This window comes from Lactuca virosa, chromosome 5 (assembly GCF_052849685.1).
Source record: "Lactuca virosa cultivar CGN04683 chromosome 5, Lactuca_virosa_CGN04683_v6, whole genome shotgun sequence".
Classification (NCBI taxonomy): Eukaryota; Viridiplantae; Streptophyta; class Magnoliopsida; order Asterales; family Asteraceae; genus Lactuca; species Lactuca virosa.
The window spans coordinates 42,146,207-42,173,689 of NC_136430.1; the positions used below are offsets into that span (position 1 = coordinate 42,146,207).

The 27,483-nt window shown below is 32.2% G+C and overlaps 2 protein-coding genes across 2 annotated transcripts; both read left to right on the forward strand.

Moving 5' to 3' along the window:
- Positions 1-1,700: 1,700 nt before the first annotated feature.
- LOC145115837 (secE/sec61-gamma protein transport protein) lies at positions 1,701-3,176 on the forward strand. The gene is made up of 3 exons (XM_079052192.1): positions 1,701-1,878; positions 1,982-2,098; positions 2,905-3,176. Exons 1-2 carry the CDS (start codon positions 1,785-1,787, stop codon positions 2,095-2,097), a joined length of 210 nt encoding a protein of 69 aa, XP_078908318.1. The 5' UTR covers positions 1,701-1,784; the 3' UTR covers position 2,098; positions 2,905-3,176.
- A 653-nt stretch (positions 3,177-3,829) lies between these two features.
- On the forward strand, positions 3,830-4,900 carry LOC145116213 (arabinogalactan O-methyltransferase 2-like). Its single transcript, XM_079052577.1, has one exon. It carries the CDS (start codon positions 4,072-4,074, stop codon positions 4,894-4,896), a length of 825 nt encoding a protein of 274 aa, XP_078908703.1. The 5' UTR covers positions 3,830-4,071; the 3' UTR covers positions 4,897-4,900.
- Positions 4,901-27,483: the final 22,583 nt, after the last annotated feature.

Below are 27,483 nucleotides of genomic sequence, written 5' to 3' on the forward strand. Positions count from 1 at the left end.
AGGCCAATGCAATCAACACGTTCTTCATGCTCGCAAATCGAAAAAACCAGAAGGGTAAAGACGCATTGTGATTGAGCTTTCAAGGAGAGAGAGAGAGAGAGAGAGAGAGAGAGAGATTTACTATCATTTTTAGCATGTCAACATTAACTTTCCGCCCCTAAGAAAAATACATTCCCAGACCAACTAAGGGGGTGTTTGGCATTATTTATTAGCTTATAACTTATTAACTTATTAGCTTATAAGTTAATAAGTAAGTGTAGGGTATTTATGAAAAAAATGACTTATAAGAGATTCCCCACCGGAATAAGTTACTTTCATCCAAACATTTTTTTAACTTATAGTGGTGTGGAACCTAATAAGTTGTTTTGAAAAGCTTAGCCTAAATCAATTTCGAAAAATTTGTAGGAATCATTGTTATTCAACATCATTTACATAGAAATTGATAAAATTGGTCAGATTATGTTTATGAGAACAAAAAGGATACGATCCTTGTTTATACAACACTAACTTCATATAGACTCTATTTATTCATTCTAACACTTTATTCAAACAATACTTAATATTTTAATATAAAAAAAATCAAGAAAAAAGGCCCATAAGAAATATATTGGTTTATCAGTTTATATTTAATCAGATTAATAAGAAATAAATTATTTTATGATTAATCAGATTTCCTTTTTATAAACATGTTTCTTATTTGACTATAAATTGATCGCCTGTGGCTTTAAACAAATATTTCAAAATAAATTGACCATAACATTTCGATTAGAATGAAGTTGTCCATTTTAAATTAAGTACAACCCTAAAGGATATGGTATACCGGTCACGAGAGGTGTTTGTAGCCATGTTGGCATCTCACCACCACAGTGCACATCACTCCGAGGGTAGTGTTGTGTTTACCTGACACCACGTGCGTTGGCTATTGTGATATGCACAACGAGAGGCAACACTGGACAATCTCTATCTCTGTCTTGCTTTTCACTCCTTTCCTCTCTCCTCTCTCATCCTCTCTCGTGGCTACTGTGTTGGGGAGTATACCCCATGACCGTCGTGCTTCCGTAGTTGCTTAGCGGGAAGAAACACACACCTCTTGGCTTGGGAAGTACACCTCATGGCCTAATTGGTTGTGAAAATGGACCGAAAATTTCCATATTTCTAAAGTTGATAAGATAGACAACACGCAATGTAAATATTTAATTAACATTGATACCATTGTCCATTGGTTTATATCAAGAGAAATTAAATATCATTTTACTTTTATTCTTATCAATTCTTCTATCAATTAAGAGAAATTAAATATTCTCCTATTTTTTGTCATCATTTAAATGGATAAGAGGATGGATAAGAACAAAAAGTAGGAGGATATTTAATTTCTCATCAATTAATCATAAACACACCTAGATTCTAAAAATTACTATTAAAACCCATGCTAAAATGATATAATTACAGTATTACTGTTATAATTAATATGTTTACAAATAACTAATTTCTATTAATCCAAATTGTTATTTTAATAATACATTTTTTCTAATCATTTGCTTATAATTTTCCAAATTGATCCAACAAGTGTTGTAACTTGTAAGTTTGGGTCCTTCTTATAAACGTGTGCCGTTTCGTGTTTCATTAAATAAAAACTGTGGCGCTTAGGGGGTATTATTGTGATTTTCTAGAACATGGAAGCATATTACTGTCATTTATGAATAAAAAGAATTTCGTAACCGTAATCCCCCCCTTCATTTTTTTCTCTCCAACTACTCCTTCGCCGTTTTCTCGACGCTTCGACAATGGACGCCATAGATTCAGTCATCGATCCTTTGAGGGGGTTCGCTAAGGACAGTGCTCGCCTTGTAAAGAGGTGCCACAAACCTGATCGCAAAGGTATGCATGCATCTCGATCGAATTTTTTGTGCTTCTGAGTGCATGCTTGTACCTACCGACTACCGTTTTATCTAACTATCAGATTTCTTACGATTCGGTGCAGAATTTACAAAAGTTGTTTCTCGTACTGCCATTGGATTCGTTGTAATGGGATTCGTCGGCTTCTTCGTTAAACTAATCTTCATTCCTATTAATAACATCATCGTCGGCGCTTCTTAGGGTAATTTTCGTCTGTTGTTGCGCAATTGCTTGATTGTGTACGCAATTTCACATGCATTCGCCTGTTCTATTTCATGTTTTATGTTTCAGTTCTGGAGCGATAAGATTGAGAACTGTATTTGTGGTTTATGATGATCGTACTATTTTGTATATCCTGATAATCTGTCGCAGAGGAATTGCTCGATTGTGGATGAAATTTTGCATTCATTCTCCTTTCTATTTCATGTTTCTTTCAGCAACGGAGTAATATGATTGCTAATTGTGATTTATTTTCTTATAATATTTTCCTGCTGAATTGCTTGATTGTGTATGAAATTATACCAAGAGTCCTAAACGAAATTGTTATGAAGTGTTAATCAATGTGGGATGTTTCTATTACCAAAATCAATGTTTTCAGAAGCAATGAGTAGATTTCAGCTCACCTTATTTGCAGGAAACACAGAAACAATGAATATTAGTACACATCTTGGTAGGAAAAGGCCTCTTTTTTGCTGAATGTTCCTGAAACTGTTCTTTCTCTGTTTGTAGTTCTCTTGTTTGGATCTGAATTTGTGAGTATAAAAAGGTTTATCTCATTTGTGACTTTCTGTTCACTTCAATAAACTTTCAGTTGTAAGTGATAGAATTCATTTCTATTTTTGTTTTTTTTTAAAATGCTGAATGTACTTTCTAGTTGCATCCTGAAAGTTGTATACTCTCTATAATGTTGGTGACTTAGTCTTTAGGGTGAATGCCACAAATAGGTATTTATAAATAGTTTGTAACTCATTTATGACATTAATATATAATGTCAAACTTCTGTGACAGGCAGCATGGAATGGAGATTGAAGCATTTAAAGGTGAGAATAACATGAATACTAATGTGCTTAATCTCTATGCACAGATGTATCGTATGTTTTTCTTTGCTACTTAGCATTACTACTGATAAGTGAGGATAGAGTGAGAGTTGTGGAAGGTGTCCAAAGTGTATCGTATGTTTTTCTTTTCATTGTTACTTTGCATTACTCGTGACATCATTTTATTAAAATGAGACTGAGAGAAAAAAAAAAGCCAATGAAAACGTTGGATTTGTCTTAAAATATTGATTCTCTGCGATTTCCGTGGTTTATAGTCTGCCTTAAATGCAAATAAAAATTGGTATATCTAAAGCTTTGTAAACATGTTTTATTATGTTTGTTATTGAATGCGAAAGATGCTTCATAAGATGCCAACAATTTCTTCTTGGTATCTCTGCTAAAAAGAAGTCTTGGGCATACAAGCCATAGATTCTCTCAAAACGTTGTGTATGTAATTAAGAACTCCATCTCTATGTGTAATTCATTTATACAAGGATCCATTTTTCGATCCAAAATGAAACTAATCAATGAAACAAACTCGACATCGAACTTAATTGGGTTATTCAATTTGGATTCCAAAAAATTATTCAAGATGTGTTCTCGATCGAGAGGACCACGTGAAAGCGAGTGGTAATTGGATCCGTTTATATGAAGATGATTCGTTTCAGATATATTTTATATTAATAATAGGTCAAACAAATTAGCTATAAAGAAAACCCAAATTATTAAAACCTTTGATGAACATTTTCAGTCATTTTCCGTTAACAAAACAATATATTACATTATTTTAAAAAATATTATTATAGTGATGTTTAATACATTTAAATTTATATAAAAATATACTTAGCGGGTGGGTGGGTGGTTGGCTTTCCATCCTGCTCCTGCCCAACAATCATCATGCTTCCAACTTAAGTAAATCCATTCTTCATCTTCACTCAATCCAAAACAAACAAACCAACACCACCATGTTTAATTGGAAAACCCCCACCCCCTTCAATCCCTCCCTTAGTTGTTAAAACAAACTTCCAAAGGAAAGAAAAAAAGAAAAGCATTACATCAAAACAAAAACAAAAACAAAAAAAAATGCTCCATTTTTGCCACACCCACTATTGCATTTGCATTCAAGGTTTCTCCAGATATGGTACTTGCCAAAAGGAAAATCATCCTTCCTCTTGTTTTTCTTCTAGTAATCATCTCCATTCTTAGACTACTCAAACTCACAATCACCTCATCATCTTTTTCATCTCCCACACTTTTTATAAACAAATCATCCACATCGATATTTTCACCTACTACCATCATTTCCAAGCTGAAGCAAACCCACAAACCACCACTCACCCAAAAGGAGATCCAATTTCTAATGGATATAATCATTCAGAAATCTCCATGTAACCTTCTTGTTTTCGGGTTACAAGACCAGTACCTCAAGCTACACGCCATTAATGGAGGTGGTACCACAGTTTTTATAGATGACAATCCAGAAAACCTAAAGAAATTGAAAGGGAGTTCCAAATCCAATTCTAATGGCACCCTACAAGTTTATAAAGTTGAGTACAACACATATGCCAAGGACGCATACAAGTTGCTGAAGCACGCAAGATCAAACTCAAGCTGTGATCTTCGTTCTGGGATAACAAGTTTGATGAAGGAATGTAAGCTTGGGTTAACAGTAACAGGGATGCCAATGGAAGTGGTGAAGATGAAGTGGGATGTGATTGTTGTGGATGGACCAGATGGAGATGGACCAGAGTCACCAGGAAGAATGGGTTCTATTTTTATGGCAGGTGTTTTAGCCAATGGGACCAATGTGGTTGTTCATGATGTTGATCGAATGATTGAGAAGTGGTTTTCTTGGGAGTTTTTGTGCCATGAGAATTTGGTTTCCTCTAAAGGGAGATTTTGGAATTTTAGGATACCTCACCAGATTATTAGAAACAATTCTAGCAAATTTTGTGAAGCATAGACAAGTTACGTAGTTATGATATATATATATATATATATATATATATATATATATATATATATATATATATATATATATATATATATATATATATATATTTTCGAATTTCAATCATACAATACAATGCTACGTTTTTTCAAGTCACTAATTCACTGTTAGATTATGAAAACACTTGTTTTAGCTTTTAAGCATTGATACGATACCAATAGTAATGGCTATTTAGGTTTAATTTCAATGAAAGACACTTCTCTTGTCTATGCATATGTTCAAACTCTAATTCCTAAATTGGATAATGATTGGTTCTTAACGTTATGAGCCTAAAAAATCTAGGAGTAGATCAACTTCTACTATTTAAGTTTATTTTTTTCCTAAAGTAATGATAATTAAGAAAAGATTAGGTAAGATGATCATGCATCTAACTTAAAGCTTCAAAAGAAAGAACTACCCAACTTAGCTAGCTACTTAGAGTGTGTTTGGGATTTCATTATGAACATCAAAAAGACTTATTGACTTAGGTGCTGTTTGTTTTTTTGTAAAAAACCTCTTCAGATCTTTTATTGCTGCGCGGCGCAGCACACACGCAACACTTTTAATCTCGCAGTTGTTTGTTTTTTAGAAGTCTTCAGAGTTAAAAACATCTATGCGTGTTTTGTTTGACATAACACTTGTATTGCCTCTTCCAACATCTTCTTCTTTTTTCTTGCTGAAATCTTGATTATATGTTGTTGAAATCTTATTTTACATTTTTGATATTTTTTTTTGTTTTTTATATTGAATAATGATAAATTCTTGATGAAATATCATTATTTTTTTTGCTAAAATATCTTTATTTTTTGTTGAAATATCATTATTTTTTGCTGAAATATTATAAAGAATTACTAAAATGTCATACATTATTAAATTTTGAGTATTAAAAAACTATTTTTGGTTTATAAAATCAGTTTATTTTAATTTTTTAATATCTGCAGCAACATGCAGATGTTAAAAAAACAAAAACGCTTCTTATTACAGTCTGCAGCTGTTTGGTCCACCTCTTCTACTGCATAGGGTTGCAGAGGTGGTTCGCAAACTTCATGAATTTTTGCTTAAAAAAACAAACATCACCTTATATTCACTTATGGCGGTGATTAAAAAAGTTTGTTAAAAAGTGTTTGGATTAACTTCTGTGGTGGAAAAAATCAATAAGTTGTTTTTTTTTTAAATGTTTAGTTTAACTTATACATGTTTTAAGGGATATTTGTCTTTTACAACCCAAAAGTTACAAGGAGTTTTGAAAACTTAGAAATTCTAACTAATTGAAATCCTTTTTTGAAGGGTTAATGAGAAACTATTTTAAAAGTTTTTTTTCATATTGCCAAACAATTTTTTTATTTATTGATTTTTAAAAAAGTCAATAAGTCAATAAGCTGTTTTTAAATGAAAGGTCAAACACTCTCTAAACATTGGAATAAAAAACAACGCAACCGGAATCGAAATAGAAAAGATGGGGGAGATTAATGTGGGTATGGTGGATTACCTTACTCGTGCTTGAGCTATCAAGCTTCGAAGACGTCAAATTTTGTCCTTCTTATTAGTCGTCTTAGGTAGCTTCTGGTTCTATGATTGTTCCTCCATTGTTGTCGTATCATAAGAATCAACCAAATTTCATACTGCAAAACACAACTTTTCCACCACCAAATTCTTAAGCTTAACACCTTGTTCCCATGTTCAAAGATAAAAGAAGAAAATTGATGGAAGTAAGAAGAAAGTAAGAAAAATTGTGTTTATGGATAACTTTTCCTCTTTAACTTTTCTTCTAATTTGGAAGGATTTGGAGAGAAATGAACAAAATGTTAAATTTTCTTTCATTTCTATCCAACTCGGGAACACAAATACAATTTTCTTTTATTTTCCTTTTTTTTTTCTCTCTCTTTACTCTTCCTCCCCAACCCCCTTTGGCCGATTCCATTCCAGCTTTGGGACAATTTTATCTCAAATTCTAACGTGCATAACTTCTTCATTTCTTACCCGTTTTCTATGAACTTTATATCCACGCAAAGCTGGGAAATACTCTACACTTTTTTTAAGTCATATATTGTCGACTTAATACAGGTCTTAATCTGTTAAGTCACAAAGTTGGCCCAAAAAGCATAAAATTCACATTTTACCCTTTTGACCAAAAATGCATCTTCTCATGCATTCTTTATCTTGAACTTACTCATATAATCTCATTTTAGTGACTTAAACTCTTCTTGACCATTTTCATGAAGTCAACTTAATAATCTCATATTTTACTCATAATTGACCATTTTACCCTTTTAGTCAATATTTAACTAAAAGTCAAGTTTCTCTAAATTTCAAGTTCTTACAAGCCTTGTAGAGATTTCTTTAGCTAGATTTATGCTTTCAGTCTTCTCTTGGATCTTCTAAATGTATAAAGTTCGTACCTTTATGCTTGTAGCTTTATAGATCTTGGAATTTATGCATGTTTAGGTCCCTTTTATGGATTTGAGTTGGAGTTTGGGTAACTCCAGGAGTAAAGGTTTGATCTTTGGGTCTTTTGGACTTATTATGGTGCAAAGAACTAAACTTCATCTTCCAATGAGAGTCATGCATGGTTTTGGTTATATATATTTTTTACCATTTTGACCTAGATATGAGATTCCATGAGTAAAGCCATGTAAATAAATAAAGTTGCAAACTTTATTCATTAAAGCGGTGTTTTAATTCTATTCGAAAGTTTAAGGCTTTGGAATTAAGGATTAATAGCTTATTTGATTTAGTTGCCTGTCACGTAAACCGCGACGCAGTGGGTTGTAGGTCACGACACGGGTCACGAGATCCAGCTGTGACTGTTTTGTCTTTTAGCGACCAAGACGCGACCAAGGAGCTAGTTGCGGCACAGTGGTCAATGGTGATTAACCGTTGACTTTTGACTTTGACTTTTAGTCAAACTTGGAGGTTTTGAGCTTTAGGCTGAGGTGTGAGCTTTAATTAGTTTAGGTGTTTCTCACTTTATTATGTAGGACACTGGGTGTTAATATATGCTTGATGAATGTGTAGCTAGTTGTTGTATGCTTAAATGCTTGTTGGGTTGGGCCCGCATGATTAAAACATAATTGTTGGGCTAGGCCCGCTATTTGTGTTGTATATTATGTTTTGGGGAACTCACTAAGTTTTTTGTTTACGGTTTTAAGTTTAAATGTTTCAGGTACTTTTGTAGCAAAGAGAATGGTGCGACGTGATTGCATTGCATCTGCTGTTATGATTTAGAGATTTTCCACACCCTTTTGACTTTATTTCTATAACTCTGATTTTATGCAGATAAAACAATTAGATGTTTACTTTTGAGAATGAAATTAGTATGTTTTCTTGGGCTTTAAAAATGAAAATTTTGTTTGAAATTTGGAACATTATAAAAACAAAATGTTTTTTGAACAATTTTACAAAAAAACCATTCAAACCAAATTTGTAAAAAAGTTCAAAACTTAGGCAAAAGTGTAAATATATAAATGACATGACAAAGGTCAAAAGACATAACCACTAAGTTCAATAAATTTTTTCATAATAAATTAGGTTTGTTTTCAGCTTTAAGACGGTTTGAATAGTTTTTTTCACTCAAAATGATTTCTAGGCATAACAAATATAAAAAATACGGGTTCAGGCCATAGAAAAAGTCTTGGAAACGGTTCACAAGAATTTCCAAATTCCATCATCGGAATCACATTCGCACAATACGGTGTCGTGCCTTTATTGGGTGATTCTAACTAGCCAAAAGGATGAAAATACATAATAGGATGCAAATGAAAATACATATTATTCTATTTCCGTGTTTTAGTGAAAGAATTAAACAAAATTTGGTTGTTCTTAGAGATTTATAGAGAGGATATTGATTGTACATGATCTTTAAATTCTTCATTTTAGAAATAACATTTAAGAGATGAATATAAAAAAGTTCTTATTTTCGTGTGTTCTAATTTTTTCAAAAAATATATATTAAACATGAATATTTGTTTTTATTTTTTCACTTCTCTCTCTAAAAATGACCCGTGAACCTAGCATAAGATCTGATATATTTAGAAAGTTAAATGATCTTGCACGTCCTGGAAAAAGGTTAAACGATTAAATTAGTACATTGACAAGATTTGGATAAACAATTTTAACTTTCACCATATATTGTTTATAAATAAAACTATTTTGTATTTACACAAAAAAAAAAAAACAATATGATTGTATTTACATATTTGCAGATATTTGCAGAGGTGACTAATTATAAAAGTTGTTCCAAATAGGTCATGGTGAACACTTATAGTAGGTTTATATGTAGGGGGTAAAAAATGTCCGACCCAATTAACCCGAACTCGAATAAGATAAATAGGATTAGGTTTAATAGGATATGAAATATATTTAGGATTGGATTTGAAGTTGCTTTAAATGATTTTTTCGGGTTAAATACCCGAATAACCGCATTAAAATTAACCAATTAAATAATGACTTTATGACATTTTGGGTGTCAACTAATATGCGGAAAATAGCACAAAAATCATTAAGTTTACACCAAAATTCTAATTTGACATTGTGTGTTTCTTTTTTTTTTTTTTTTTTATCAAATTTGACATAGTGTTTTCAAATTTGTTACAATTCTAACTACTTGACCGGTCAACCCGGTTGTATGATGACGTGTTAGTTTGAAGATGTGGCATGCTGACATGTCAAAACAGATTTTTTTTCTATAAAAGATACTAAAATTTTATTTTTTTTTTCAATTTTGAGACTAAACTTTAATTATTTTTTTCAATTTTGACACTCTATTTTTTGCTTCAAATCGAACATCATTTTTTCTACTTTTGTTCAATGTTGACCATTACCATTTGAAACTGTATAAATATTTTATTATTACATTTTTAACCGTATATATATATATATATATATATATATATATATATATATATATATATATATATATATATATATATATATATATATATATATATATTTCATTTAAAAAACCACATTTTTATATAAATACAAGATTTTTTTTTACATTCAAACCATAATGTTATATACAAATGAAAAATGGTCAACATTGAACAAAAATGAAAAAACTGATGTTCAATTTGGAATAAAAAAATATTGTCAAAATTGAAAAATAAAATTAAAACTTAATGTCAAAATTGAAAAAAGTGAAAACATAGTGTCTTTTGTGGGAATTTTTTTTTTAATTTTAACACATCATCATGCCACGTCAGCAGACAATTGGGTTGAACAAGTGGTCATAACGTTAACAAATAAAAAAAACATAGTGTGAAATTTGAGAAAAAAAACCATATTGTCAAATTAGAATTTTAATATAAACTTAAAGACTTTTGTGATATTTTTCCATTAGCACGGTACATTGGTTTGTGTTTCTATATATGGTTCTACGAACTCTTTATTAGACTTATTATATATCAAATTAACTCTTTAGATATTTCAGATTTTGGCTTTATTTTGCTTCAAGAAAAAATTAAGAATTTGGACAGTATAACAACTTTCTTTATAAAGAAATTTGTTTTAAAAATTTCAAATGAGTAAAAATGTAATATTGTGTATGCACAAAAGAAAATTTTGCTTATGACATTCGAAAATTTCATGCATAAATCGTTATATTCATATGAATATATGCTTTAATTAAGATTTTCATTTTAAATTACTTATTAGATGATTTATATAGAAACTTGTCTTTCATTTAATAATATCGTTCAGGTCATTTTAACTAGTTTTTCTAAATCTAAACTCGATAAAATATAAGTTCTAAATATATATATATATATATATATATATATATATATATATATATATATATATATATATATATTAACAAAACATCTTAGAATATATATATGCTTTTTCATGTAGACCATCTCAAGAAGCCCAACCATAAAATAAATATGTCAACTCCATAAACTTCTCTCATGATTAATATGTAATATTCTTATGTAAATAGTTTTTCAATAGTAATTAACCCAACTAATCTGATCCTATTAACCCAAAACAAATTAATCCTTAGCTTAGAGCATCTCCATATGAGTTTTTCTTATAACCAATTATTATTATTACTTTTTGTTTATTAACTATACAATATCATTAGAGCCTATAACTTATTTGTTTTTTCTTTATTGATCACTCGAATTAATATGTATAGAGTGGTCAATATATTTTTATAGTATATACATTTAACCCCACTCCATTAATAATATCTCATTTTACATACTTAAACAACCTGTAACATCCCAAAATCCGAGACCAAAAATTTTGTTTTTGATTTAATAGTTCATAAACAGATTATTGAAAACATCATCGAGTTATCTCATTTCATAAAAAAACTCATAAGTCATATGTCTCAAAAGCATGTCATAAGATAATAATAATGTTAGAGTACAAATCCCAAGAACATCATAGTGCAGAAAATCATGGTGTGATGCGCTGCAGTCATGCCAGCTCCTTCCCCTTCGAAGCAGAAGTACCTAAAACCAAAACTGAAAACCGTAAACACGAAGCTTAGTGAGTTCCCCCATCATACCACATACCATACAATAAACATACTATCAGGCATATCTGGGTGCCAGACCTACCCTGCTGAGCATACCGGGGTGCTCAACCTACCCTTGTTAGGCATACCGGGGTGCCCAACCTACCCTTGTCAGACATACCGGGGTGTCCGACCTACCCTTGTCAGGCATATCTGAGTGCTCGACCTACCCTCCGGTTTATCTCAACCGGTTACGGGGACTATTTCACCCCCTACCACTACCACATAACATATCATGAACATACTGCTAGGCATACATGGATACTGTCTACCCCTTCGGTCTCTTTCAACTGGTAACTAGGGACTATTTCACCCCTCCTACCACTAACACATAATATCATAAACATTCTAGCACATAAAGCATATTAGATAGTGGCATACCAGACAATTATCACAAAGACAATCATCTAAACTATAATCACCTACTGGTGGGCCGACATTGGTGCCTTAGACCCACCTCTACTGGAAGGTAACCCACCTCAATTGTCGTGAAGTAGCTGAACTGCCCTCGGCTCTGTAATCAACTCCACTCAGCTCTTACACAAAAAAATCTCCTTTAATCACCCTTTCATAGTCATAACCCCCTTAAGAGTCAACTCTGGTCAAAGTCCAAGTCAAAGTCAACGTTATGGGTTGACTCAACTCGCCGAGTTGGTCCATCAACTTGCCGAGTTCCATAAATCATAAACTCTGAAATCGCGATCCAACTCGTCGAGTTTTCCTCCAACTCACTGAGTTCCTCTTTCTTAACAGAAACGAGACTTCCTAACTCAACTCGTCGAGTTCCCTTGTGGACTCGCCGAGTTATATGGACATAGTCGGGAACGTTCGACCAAACTCGTCGAGTTCCTATATGAACTCACCGAGTCCCTTGGATTTCTAGTCTATACAATACTTTTCTCAGATCTAAGGTTCCATGTTACAGATCCATATTGCATCCATAATCCATTTCTGTAAAGTTGACAACATGATGGCTTTGCATGCCTCAAATAGACCCAAACTCGAGATATAACAATCTACTTTCATGGACATGGCCTTTTCTTAGACAAGGACGGGTTTAGGACCCTTTTTATGATTCTAATGGCCAAATAACATTGGAAATGGGAATTCTTAGCATAAAATCTATGAAGAGTATCATGATTCCCACAATGGGGTCCAAAATACCCATAAAGCAAAACTAAAGAGATCTAGGCTATGAATCATCAAGGTGAGGAATTTTTACCTCAAAATGCTGCCAAAGACGGATGAAATCCCAGATCTACTGCTCCTCTTCAAGCTTGATGACTTCTAGTTCTTCGAACTCCTTCACCAAGAACAAAAACACACACAAATTCACTCAAAACTTCAAGTTTCTCACCATAGAGCTCTCAATGCGATTTAGGGTTTCAGGGAGGCCGATGAAAGGCTGAGGGAAAGGATTCAGTCCTTTAAATAGGGTACAAAACCCTGAAAATTAGGGTTTCACTCTGGCAGTCCTACTCGTCGAGTTGAGTCCTTCAACTCGTCGAGTAGACTTTAAGTTCCGCGTCGAATTTTCGTTCCTACTCGACGAGTTTGGGGCCTCCAACTCGTCGAGTTCCTGTTCAAAAACGAATAAATTGATTTAAAATACATACCAGGAACCGGGCGTTACACAACCCAAAAAAAGATACTATTTAAGCCATTTTCAGCTGTTAAATAGATCTTATTTTCCATGCTAGAGCTGTGTGGACCCACGTGACAAGTTGCAATTTGGAAACTAGATGAAACCCAATTAATGGCTAGATGCATGATGGCAATTTTGAGATTTTGAGATTTAAATTAGCACAATTTGATATTCATCAACAAAAAACACTGTCACATTAGCTTCGTATCAAATTTTCTCTCCCCTTTCTCTTCCATCTTTCTCAACCTACAACATATGAAAACTTTATCTTTCTCAACACACTCAATCCACTAGATTGAAAAAAAAAATACAAAACAACTAAAGTACAAGTCTTAAAACACATGATACAAGAGAGAGAGAGAGAGAGGGTTAATGAAACCACAAAAATAACCCGCCACTCCCAATCCAGAGAAGGGAGTAGTGTCTTGGAGATACCAGAGGTACCTTCCCTCCCCTCCCTCCCTCCCCTCCTCCCCCCCCCCCCTTTGTTTCTTTTGCCATGACTTCGTCCCTAATTGACACCAAAACATCAAAATTCCTTTGCCTTTCCTTAAAGTTAATATTAATCGTTCAAATATTGTATTGAAATTATTCATTGAACCACAAAATATATTCTAATAAAATGATTATTTTTTGAAAAGTTATTGTTTTTTATGGACCCAAGTCAACTACCACGCACGGTCAATGACTCAACTCGGCCAAATTCTTCTTGATATAGAGAAGTTATAAACCAATTAACCAAAGATTCGTATATATGGATTTCCATTGAAGACTATGATCCCCAAGAATGAATTTTGCCATATCAAAGGTTCAAAGTGATAACAACGTAGCTATGCCAAGTTTTGACCACCCTGAAAGTTTTGTAGAAGAAATATTGTTTTGACCACCCCTGAGTTTTGAACAATAATTACTGTATTACTTTTCAATCCAATCATGATTGCAAGTGTTGTATCTCCATCAACATTGAGACAAATCACTAATTACCATAGCAAGAAAGAGGCCAAATATGAAAAGACAAAAATGTCATGGCTTTACTTCTTGGCATTCCTTTGATGATTTTTCCAAAAAAAAAACGTCACACAAAGCCTTTACCCTCCGTTTCAATATATATATATATATATATATATATATATATATATATATATATATTATTAAACATATTGCCCCTTTCTTGAAAATTAAGAGGTACAACATGTATTACATCAGGTACAATAATATTAAACATGTAACAATTCATATACGTATTACATTACACGGGATACGTATTACACTACACTACATGCGGACCTTACCCTAATCTCCTAAACACAGCCGCCATCTCATCGTCTCCACCAAAGACGCAGAGATCTCCACCAACGTCTCCCACCGAAGACCGAAGGTCCACGGCTGCCGACCTCCCCCACCGAAGACGTCCCTCTCTCTCGCCTCTCTTTCTCTCTCTCGATCGCCATCATAATGAAATAATTTCAAATTATCGATGATCTTGGACTCTCCAGCGAGGTATCCAGCGTCGGTGTCTCCGCCCTTGCCTAACACCTTTATCACTTCGAAATCACTTCCGATTGACTTTTTTTTTCTAGTTAACTCGCAGGAACACCTGCTCAAATCATCCCGATTTCATTCTTTCCCAGGTAAGGTCTTTCACAGTATTTCAATTTTGACCTTTTGCTTGACTGGCAATCGCAAACATATGTTCATAATACTCCGATTAACCTCAATCGTTCCAAACACAGGCTTGAATCCGATTGCAAAAATAGGTTACGATTCCAATTAGGTTCCATTCCGATTGCAAAAATATGTTATGATTTTGACTTCCAGGGTTGACCAGCAAATGACGAAGAAGAATACAACCATTCCGATTCATTCATTCATTCATTCTGAGCAGTGGGATCCAGATGGATTTAGCAATTCCAGAATAGAATTGAGTCCCAATCGAATAATATTCTACTTGTCTATAAATGTTGTTAGTTTGTTCATCATAATGATAACTGGTAGTGGGAGGTAACATATGTTATTCATCTACACACATCATCTTTAATTACTTTTTTTTTGGTGGATAAAAATCATAACTTTTTAAATAATATGCAATACTTTTACACTTTTTGATTGTCTAGATGGGTACCTCCTGCTTTGCCAACAACCAAGAGTCCAGAAAATGAGGAAACTGGAGCCACATTTGCTGCTGGAAGAAGCAGGGTACTACTATATTTTTTCTATTATAGGCTAATAGCATTATTATTTCTATTTAAAAGATTTAAAAAAAAATAAATTAAAAAAACATCTTTGCAGTGTGTTGATACTGAACGAACACTAACTGATGCACAAAGAGATGAATTTGAAGACATGCTTCGTGCCCTAACATTAGAAAGAATTCAAAACAAAGAAGCAATGGGTTTTGCATTAGATAATGCTGACGCGCTGGAGAGGTAAATATGGGTAAAATTGTCATTTTTTTTAAATAAAACTAATGTTTTAGTGTTACTGAATCAGTTGTATTGGTTGCAGATAGTTGAAGTTTTGACCAAGTCTTTAACTCTTAAAGAAACACCAATACCCACAATAGTAGTGCTCCTGTAAAGAATGCATCTGCTTATAGAATGCATTTACTTGAAAGTGGTTTTCGTTTAAAAATTGATGACTGATTTGGTACTTGAAGGTAAGATAAAAAGATACAATGGTGAATGGTGAATAAAACTAATAAATGTATTACTTATAAAGATTTCAATTTTGGTGATTTTTTTTGAGCAGCTGTGAAGGATAGAGACCACAAATTCTTGACAAGAGTTGTTGAAGAAGATTACAAAGGAGTCGATTGTGGAGATGGAGGCCCTTTTGGAGCAGTGGTTGTTCGCAATGATGAAGTTGTTGTGGATTAAGCTTCAAAAGAAAACCAGAAGCATCAGTTAAATCTCTGTGGGACCACCTCTCTAAAGTTTTCAGGTATCTGCATTTGTTGTTGTTGTTTTTAGTCTTTATTGGTATGAGTTTGTTACGACCATCTGTTTCCCATTTTGCAGTTTGCACGATGTCAGACCTTCAGAGAATGATTTGAGAGATCATATGAGCTTTATTAGAGATGCTGTAGACAGGGTCTGATTTGATGGCATCAACTGTGGTGTCATGAGTGGCATGAGTTGTCCAGGTGAAGCAGGAGCCATGTATGCTGGGGTCTGATTTGGTGGTAGTCCTAAACACCTGTTGACTGGATTTGCCAGCCAAATACATAAACAAAATTTGGTGATTATGGATTTTTATAATTTAAAAGCGAATAGTTGTTATTTATAAACAAACAGTGAACAATGAACTTACTTCTGTATTTGGCTGCAGTAGCTGGATAATCCGTAATAACACCATCAACATTAGCTCCCACAACATACGAGTTTATTTCAACATATGGATCCGAAAAGAAGTCCCATGGCTGTGAAATAAACTCATTGTTCATAATCTGTACATAAACTGGGAGCTTAAAAGCTTGAAGTTTTGTCACGACATCAGTTTGATCAACAAGAAATCCACTATTATGAGGTTTCACTTTCATGTGAATGGTGATACAGTGTTTGTGAACGATAACTTCAAGAAATTCAATCCACAAAATCAAAAAACACGCACATGGGATGAGCAGAATGTGATGGCTAATACTGCTGTATTTTACTTCTTACTTCCTTTAATTTATATATATATTATTTTCATTGGTTTCTATAATTTTAATTTTTAATTTTTATATTCCAGGATTATCTCGCAAGAATTGACAATTCTGGACAAGGGAATTCTGGTCTGAGGTAATTCAATTTCAAAGTACAATAATGAATAAAAATATATTAAATCAAATATGTTATTTTAATGAAAATATGATAATAATATGATTAATTTTGGTATGAGTTTTGACAGTTAGTATTTATGGTATGATTTAAAGTATTTTTGGTATGATTTTTGACAGTTAGTATTTATGGTATGATTTAAAATATATTTGGTATGATTTTTGACATTTAGTATTTATGGTATGATTAATAATATTTTTGGTATGACTTTTGACAGTTAGTAATATCCGAAAATACATCATATGATACATTATTCCGTCTATAAATCTAATATATTATGTTCTTATTTTTTTTTACTTTCACAGCACAATTCACAAACAAGGAATCGGGAACTAGAAGAGTACTTCATTGCATTGCATTACATTTCCTGACACGAATTCAGGTTCTCTTTACTTCTTCTATCTTTTTGATGAATCTTCTTCTGTCTTCTGTCTAAAGTGATAAATTTATTCTGTTTGAAATGATAAAATTCTTATGTCTCAAATACAATTTTTGATTTTCTACTTTACTACATCGAATTTGGTGTAACCTGTGTTGCTTTGTTCCTGTTCCTGTTGTGATTTTAGTTTGATTATCTCACATATACCTTGGCGAAGAAGTTATAATCAACAGCCCACGGTTCTTCTTCCCTGTTATCTTTCTTCCGTTTCTGTCCATGTTTTTGATTTATGCACACCAACTGTTCAATTCAGCAAGAATTAAGTTAATTGATTCTTGCACACATTTTATTCTGTTAGAATAAACAAAGTTATCTCTTACATTTTAAGGATCAAAATAAAGTTTATGGCGTGGTAATCAATTAGATGTATTTGTTAGATCTGTATAAGACATACACAGAATGTAATAGTATAATCATCTTAGGCTTTATGAATTATTTGTGTTATTTATGTTAACCATATATTTTCCACATCCTTCGAAACAAAACAAAATAATAATAATAATAATAATAATCATATGTAATGGTAAAAAAAATATGGCGTTCTGATCCATGTGAATGACTCATAATGGTTTGTGGTCAAACTTTAATCCAAGTTTCCAATTATTAATATGTGAAAAGAGATCTCATATATTTTATATGTTTTGATTCGTCAATGTCCTCACAACGTATTTTTTAAATTATTATATGTTATTTCCTAAAGGAAACTAATCATCACTGATAAAACTATCTTCCGAAAGAAACTATTTGCCGTCCGACGCTTAGCGCGAGTAAACGGCTAGTATATATATATATATATATATATATATATATATATATATATATATATATATATATATATATATATATATATATATATATATAATGTTTTAAAAACCGGTTTTTTAATTGAACCGGTATGGTGACCGGTTCCCGGTTCAACAGGTTCGACCGCTGGGTTAACCAGTTTTATAGTTTTCATCATTTTTCCTATATATATATATATATATATATATATATATATATATATATATATCATGAATTTGACGTTTACAAGTTCAAACATTAAAAATACATATAGAAATAAGTTGTAGATCGATCCAAATACATTAAAATAACACATAACCATAAGTTTTAGTGTTTTACATCAATCCATATACGTCAAAAAGAAAATAAAGTATAATACCGAAACAAAATATAGTTTTAGATGAATACAAACTTATCAAAAAACTTTATAACATTTACCATATGTTTTTATTTAGAGAAAACTTAACAAATTTGAAAAAAAATCACCAAATTTTATTATGCAAATGATTATTTTCCATGTATTTTTATTCCGTTTAACTGGTTCAACCGGTTTATTTTGACCGGTTCAACCGGGTTTTTCTAAAAACCGGTCGGTTCAACCCGGTTTAGAAATCGACGTAAAACCGGTGATATTTGAACCGCTTCCTCCCCGGTTTCATGACTCTTGGAAGCATCCCTTTTGATAGAACTTTATATATATATATATATATATATATATATATATATATATATATATATATATATATATATATATATATATATATATATAAAGTTCTATCAAATGGATGCTTCCAAGAGTCATGATTTCCGGAGGAATTAAAATGGCTCCATCCTCCACAAATTTAAATCAATGATAAAATCTACCTTTACGCCTTGTTTCCGAGTTTTTTTTGTAAATTCATTAAAGGAAAGGGAAGAAAATTTTTTACAGAAAGAAAGGGAGGTGAAAGAAAATATTCATTATTCCGTGTTCCCGAGTTCGAAGGAAATGAAAGGAAAATTTTAAGTTTTTGTGTTCCCGAGTTAGGAGGAAAAAGAAAATAAAACTTAAAATTTTCTTTCCCCTCACTTTCTTCCCAAATCCACTCAATTTTGAAGGAAAATATGACTCCAAAATCCTTTCTCTCCCCTCACTTTACATCCATTAATGAAACTCGGGAACACGATTTTCCTTCGACACCCATCACTTTCCCTCCGTATCCTCCCATTTCTTTCCTTAAGTAGAACTCGGGAACAAGGCATTGAAGCAGTGGAGGGAATAACGTCTATTTTCGAATTGGTTCCGGAGGGAGACATATCTGTGTGAATAGGATCACAGGAGGAAGGTTCAGTAGGAGATGATCTTTTGTTAGCTTGAGAGCCTTTTAAAACCTCCACAAAAGATAGATTGGGCAGAAGGTGTGAACCACGTGGGCTATTGGGCTCAAAATGAAGAGGTTTTGGGGTAGAGGCATGAGTAACCGGTTGTGCTACAAAAGGGCAAGATGGGTTCTCAAGATGGGAAGTCACGCATCTGATGGGAGAGTGGGGCAAGAATTTAGCTGCAATAAATGACTCGGAGGGGTGGAGTCGTTAGCCGAGCTCGCATAGTCGCTAGGGATTTGGAACACCGCCCCCTAGCGCTCGCTAGGGGGCTATGAGGCTGAACGGAGTGGGGTTCGCCACCGGGTCGCCAAGGCTCGCTATAAACAAGAGAACACCGCCCCTAGCTCTCGCTAGGGGACTTGCCAAGTGATTCTTGTCAATTGTATGGCGTGTAGAGAGAGAAGACAGTTGAAGAGTTTGATTGGTGCAGAAGAATTGAATGATATTTGCATGCAAATAGTTTGACTACTTTTACTTTTCCCAGCCACTTACTTTATTTATTTTACCATTAAATTTCCATCTGCCTACAATTCACTTGTTCATTTACTTTCCACAAAATTCAATTGCACAATTACTTTCGACAGTAAAAAAAACGTTTTTTAACAAATAAAAATTAAAAATTTCATCTACAATTCAACTACTATATATAAATCAAACCACATTCTTAACATTTCACACACACACAAAATATCACTATCTCAATTCTCCAACACAAAAAATGTCTTCATCTCAAACAAAAAAAACCCCAAGAACCAACAAAAAGAAATCTTCAAACCTTCCATCACTACACCTTCCACCTCCAAACACTCAATCAACAAAGATTGAGGATAATTATGCTGTAATCCATACCGATCTTCGCCGTCATTTGACCGATCATCTTTGGACGATGGACACTCTTGATCTAAATATGCCACCGGAAGACGAATTGAAAGACCAATATTCAGAGGAAGACTCGTTGCTTTAGTGTTGTGTTTTTTTTATGAAGTGAGTTTTAATAATGAAGTGTGTTTTTTTATGTATTAAATCATGTTTTAGGTCTTAAGTAGTATTAAATCGTGTTTTAAGTTATTGTAATCGTTTTTATTTAATATGAAGTGTTTGTCGTTAAAAAAAGTTATGTCATTAATTAAATAAAAAACATGTTTGTGTATTATTAAAAAATATATATTATTTAATATTAAATAAAAAATATTTGTTCAGTAAAATAAAGTAATTAAATTAAATTACAAAAAGAAAATACAAAAAGTATATTTTATATAATATTAAATAAAAAGTGTTTGTTTATTAAAATATAGTAATTAAATTAAATTAGAAAAAAGAAAATAAAAAAAATTGAGTGCTAAGAGTGTCATCACTCCTTACCAAATGTCAAGTTTAGGTGTTAAAATGATAAAAATGAAGTGGCATTTAAAATGATGATGTGACAAAGTGCTAAGAGTGTCACCACTCCCCTTAGCCTGATAGTTTCGCTACATGCTTGGCGAGATGAGAGAGAAAGAATTGGATGAAGATGATTGGTTGCAACCCTTTTATTTATATGCCAGTGAGAAATTGTGATCGGAGAAGAAAGTAAAAAAATTTCAGAATGATTTGAGGGAGAAGAGGTGTAGACTGTGGAGTGTTGAACTGCATTTAAATCTGATTTCATGTCCGTAAGCATAAGCATAGTAAACCTCTGCTAAACCCTAGCGCCACGATGAAATTAGATGTTACCTCTCAAGCTAACTACAAATTGGAGCATTATCGACGTCAATTTCTTGCACTTCAGTTCTCAATCTATGCTTAACATAGGTAATCCTTATCTCTTAATGTGCGAATATTCTGAATAATATCTTACTTTTGTATGTCACATGTGATTTTTTTACCTCAAATTTGTTAAAACCTATTTTCCTGTTACTAGAAAATTAACAATCGTGTTGAACTTTTTCATTAGGAACATAACGTTTTGAAGATAATTTACCGATTAAATCTCTGTATCAACAATGTATATTTTTTTTGGGAGAAAGGGAGCGTTCCTATGATAAATCCTAAAAAATTAGGGCAAATTGGTAGTACTGATAATATGCATTAGCAAACTCAAACTATGTCTTTATGTAGAAAGAAAAACATTTGTGTATTTTCACATCACCTCTTGTGTGACCTTACTCTTCTGAAACAAAAGAAGTTGGTGAGCTTAGTGGTAAATTTTTGGTTGTCATGTATATATTCAAAAAATGAATTCAAACCCCTGTCAATATGTTAATTTACTTGTTATGATGCTCTGTTATAATGTTAGTTATCTAATTGTCTGTGATTCATGTTTTCATATTCACTGTATCAGAACCTCACGACCCGAGGCTTTCTTGTGAGGCTTAAAATCAGTGATATAACAATTTTTAGAGCTCTCATAAGTCATAACACAACATCTTAAAGACATAAATGGGCTTTCAAGATGTTTAAGAGCTGAATTGGGTAGATCATCTTCAAGATCGAGAAAGCTACTGGTAGTTAGATATTCCTTTTGTGTTTTTTTCTATTATATTTTTTTTTAAATTATAATTTGTGAAACAATAAGAAGATTGCAAGAGGAACTTGCAACCGCTCAGAAAAAAAAACGGAGGTATTCTTTTTGACTCGATGGGTTTAGTATCATAAAGAATGATTTAGAAGACTAAGCCATATATAATTTTTTTTTTTGAGAAAATCACTAAAATGACCAAAGTAGCATAAGCTTTTTAACAAAATAACCATATTTTTTTACACAAATGATTGCATATTTTGCAATGAGATGAGATTACTGTGAAATCACTCTTTGCTGAAAAGTTGGTTTTTGTGTAATATTCCCCACCACAAAACAAAAAAAACTTATGTATTTCATGAAGAACAATTTTGCAAAATATATGAACTTAGTTTCAGCAAAATAATGGTTTAAGAGTGGTCCCATTCCCATTTTGGTCAATTGTCTAAAAAGTAAAAAACAAGGTCATTTTTGTATATTTTTTTCCCTTAATTAACCGTTTCAAACTTAAAAAAAAAAGTTAATTCTTTATGTTGTTGTAAATATCTAATTTATCAGCAGCATACACAAGAAAAAGTTAATTGATTGTTACAAATCCGTATTGGGGAGGCAGAATCATTACTTGTTGAAGTAGAACCCTTTCTGAGATGCATGTGTAATATATGATACCGGTGAGATATAACCTATATATGAGTGTTTAGTTTTTCACAAATAATTTTTCTTTCTATTTCTTTTTAAATACAATTTATCCATTCCAGATAATTTTTTGTCACAGTAATTATACAATTGGATAAACTTACGTTTACATCAGGTATTGAGATCGTAATTTGATGTGAATGAAGAGCCCGATCCGATCTTACCTCGTTTGGAAAATGGAGAATGTGGTACAGTATGGTATTTTGAATATAATAGCCAAGCGACATAGAGCGACATGTATAGAAATCTTAAGGATTTTCTTAGTACCCCATACAATAACTTCTTTTAATTGGTCTTTATGTTTATAATTTCTACCAGAAAACCATATTTTTTTGTGGTTATTGAACATATAAAGAGGTAATATTGTATTTTGATACATTAAAGTAATATCAATATCGGGTATCATATATATCATTTCCTTTTAAAATTTCATAAATGATATAAAACAATTTTATATTAGAGTTTTAACATACAATATTACCTCTTCATATGTTTAATAACCACAAAAAATATGGTTTTCTATTAGAAATTATAAACGTAAAGACCAATTAAAAGAAGCTATTGTATGTGTTGAAAAATGTTTTTGTATGTGATCATCACTGAAATAAGACAAACTGTTTTTATGTTATCTAACAAATATTATCAGTTATTTCAGGTTGCATGAATGCGTGATCAAACGGAATATACGAAAACACGTGAATGACAAAAAACGCATAGACGAGAAAATTTAGCTGTGCGACTAAACAGTTTCAACAACATATATATATATATATATATATATATATATATATATATATATATATATAATGGAAAGAAATGAAGAAAGCAAAAAGAACCTAACACCATGTGTGATGTATGTATATTATATATCTATATATCTTCCACTAGTGTTTGTAAATGAAAAAGAATTTGTTGGTGGATGTAATAGTTGGTAGCACACATGGTGTTGGGTTCTTTTTGCTTTCTTCATTTCTTTCCATTATATATATATATATATATATATATATATATATATATATATATATATATATATATATATATATATATATATATATATATATATATATATATATATATATATATATATATATAATGGAAAGAAATGAAGAAAGCAAAAAGAACCCAACACCATGTGTGCTACCAACTATTACATCCACCAACAAATTCTTTTTCATTTACAAACACTAGTGGAAGATTTCTTTTGATTAATTTTGTATATATATATATATATATATATATATATATATATATATATATATATATATATATATATATATACACACGTGAGTTTGTCATTGTGAGAGTTTAAGTGTTTTGTGTGTTTCTTTGTAATATCTTCTGCACTCCTTCATCTCAAAACAACCTACAAACAACCTCAAAATACTCTCCAAACACCCTCCAAATACCCTCCTTAAACCTCCTCCAAAAAACCTTTCAAATCACCACAACCATCACCACCTTGCTGTTTTTTCGACATCTGAATCTGCAAGTTAAGAAAGAAAACACCGAGCACAACTCAACAAGATAATACGGGAGAGATTTTCACCAAATTCTTCAGGACCTTACCTACATCCAGGAATTTTCCTCGATTTTTTAACCACTGGAAACTCCAGAGAGACGCGAGAGAGAATTGGCTATCCAGAGAGATTTACTACGAAAATCTATATTCATAACCACCCAAAGCTCTTTCAACATCACCCTCTTTGTTACCTTATACCACCAAAACTACAACCTTATTCCACCTTCTACCACCCTCCAAATACCCACTTCAACCTCATCAAATCACCTTAAAAAAACTCATACCCACATACAAAAAAAAACATGACCCGTGTATTTTGTATTGTTTTGTAAACAATTCATTGTTACATAAAAAGAACTTTTTGTTACTTACCAGATTGAACTTTGAACAAATAGAGACACAGTCTATTAAGATCCAGTCCAATTCTAAACCAGTTCAGTCAATTTATTGACGAACCGACTTTATATATATTTATGTATTTTATTACAGCTTTACGTCATTTAAATATTGTCATTTATTTTATTTATAGCTTTTAGTCATTTATAGCTTTCCAGTTTATATTTATTCAGCACTTATTATTTTTTTTTTTTGCATCTTATCTCCTTAAATATATATATCTGTCACCCAGTAACTGGTATCCGAGCCTTTATTCATGGTAATCAGATCGTATATTTTCAACAATTGGTATCAGAGCTTGTGTGATTTACTTTGAAATTTTTGTCGAAACATTTGGTTAGCGTTATAAACCTTCCATAAGCTTTTCTTTAAAAATTTCATTTTAATATCACTTGTTCAAAATCCTTTCAAAAATTTAAAAAAAAAAAAAGGATCTTGTGTGATTTACTTTGAAATTTTTGTCGAAAACTTTTGGTTAGCGTTATAAAACCTTCCATAAGTTTTTCTTTAAAAATTTCATTTTAATATCACTTGTTTAAAATCCTTTCAAAAATTTCAAAGAAAAAAGGAGGAACTTGTGTGATTTACTTTGAAATTTTTTTCGAAAACTTTTGGTTAGCGTTATAAACCTTCCATAAGTTTTTCTTTAAAAATTTCATATTAATATCACTTGTTCAATATCCTTTCAAAAAAAAAATTCAAAAAAAAAAAAAGGAAATGTCTTTGGTAAATTACTCCAACATGAACTCTGTCTCCATTGCAAATAGCTTAGGATATGGTTCACGGACACCCATACTTATTCCTGAAGAGTATAATTCGTGGGTTGGCCGTATGAATCTTCATCTTAACGCTATAAATGAAGATGTCTGGAAATGCATAGAAGGAACATATATTACTCCAGAAAATATGGCTACTCTTGCTACAAATCAAGCCACTCAAACCGAAACCATAAGAAAGTTGGAACTCCAAGCCAAAAAGGAACTTGTGTCTGGAATACCTCACAGTATTCTAAGTCAAATGGATGACTTTATACTGTTAACCGCAAATCAAGTTTGGGAAAATTTGAAAAATCGTTTTTGTGGAAATAAAAGAATTATCGGAAACAAAAGAACATCTGTTTTAAATGAATTCGATAATTTCAAAATGCTTTCATCAGAAACCATCCATGATGCTCATGATAGGTTCAATTTTATTATGGTTAAAATGAACAATTTGGGTATCAAAAAGACACAACACGAGATAAATCTCAAGTTTTTAAACAATCTTTTCGAAAGCTGGAAAATGGTTAAACTCATTATTCAGGGTAATCCAGCTATTCATACTGAAACTTTGTACAATTTGTATGGAGAACTTCAATCGTATGAATCCTTGATTGACCCACCAACCACTACAGCTTTTGGAGGACCACTTGCTCTTGTGTCCACAACTTCACAAAACCAAACACCTTTCAATGATCAAAACTTTAATCATTTTAATCAGGCTACATCTTTTCAAAACCAAACCTTCCAGTCTGATTCGAATGATGAAGCAGATTATCAACAATTGTGTGTGTTGGTTGCAAACACAAATCTCCAGAGATTTATCCCAAATCATGGTCAATCAAATTTTAGACCAAACTTTCAAAACATACCATCTTTTGGGCAAAATAACTCAGGTTTTCTACCAAGACCATCTTTCGGACAAAACAACTCAGGTTTTCAGCCTAGACCTTACTTTGGACAAAATTCTCAAAGACCTTCCTTCCATAACAACTCAAACCAAGATTTTCAAAACCAGGGATTTCAAAACAATCCCAACTCAGGTCACAATACTAATCCAAACAACAGTTTTCAGAATCAAAACAGAGGTTTCCAAAATCAAGGTTATAACAATCAAAACAATGGCTTTCAAAACAACCAAAATTTTGGATTCCAACAAAACCATTCTCAGCCTTCCCAACAAACCCAAACTCAAGCACCTCAAAGACTTCCGGTTAAGAGTCAAAAGGATGAAAGTGATGAAGAAGTGATCATTTGTCACAATTGCAAAGGAACAAATCACTATGCCAGAGAATGCCGAGCCAAAAACAAAACCAAAATCAAAGACTCAGCATACTATGCTCAAAAAGCCGATGAACTGAAGAAACTGGAAAACCAAGAAAAACAAAGAGCATTGATGGCATTCCATGAACCAAGCGTGGAATACCGGCCAACTTCTGATGAAGAAGCTGACAATGAACCAGCACAATCAAACTTCTGCTTCGTAGCTGGTGTTGATATACCTTCAAGAGCTCCCAATGTCATAGAACAGGTATGGTCTATGATCTCTGAACTTGGTTTTTCCAAAACAATTTTTGAGTCCCACATCACCAAAATTGAGACTAGTCTGGAAGCTGATCTCAAAACATATCATGACACAATGGTCAATTATGATATCTGCAAATCTGAGTTACAAACCTTGCAACTCAAATTTGGAGAATCAACAAGAACAAAAAGCAAATTGGAAAGAGACGTTGAAAGAAAAGCAGAAGATTATAATCACGTCTTGGAACAATTAAATCAGACCCTAATTCAGAAAAGGGATTTGGAACAAAAAAATCAGTAAGTCATTTCTTCTGAAATAAAAGATGTTTTAGAAATGGAAATCCTTCAGTTGAAACAAGACTTTCAAGAATCAACTGACAAATACAATATTTTAAATGAAAAACTGACTGATTCTTTAAAACAAATCAATTCTCTTGAAACTGAGAATAAAAGACTGATATGGAATATGGATTCTATCAAAGTTGCTAGAAAACTAAGTGATGATATTTTCACCAAGGCAAACACCTTAGGAACTGGCAAAATTGATACGAATTACAGACCAGGAATTGGAAGAGAATCCTTTGAAATTGAACAAGC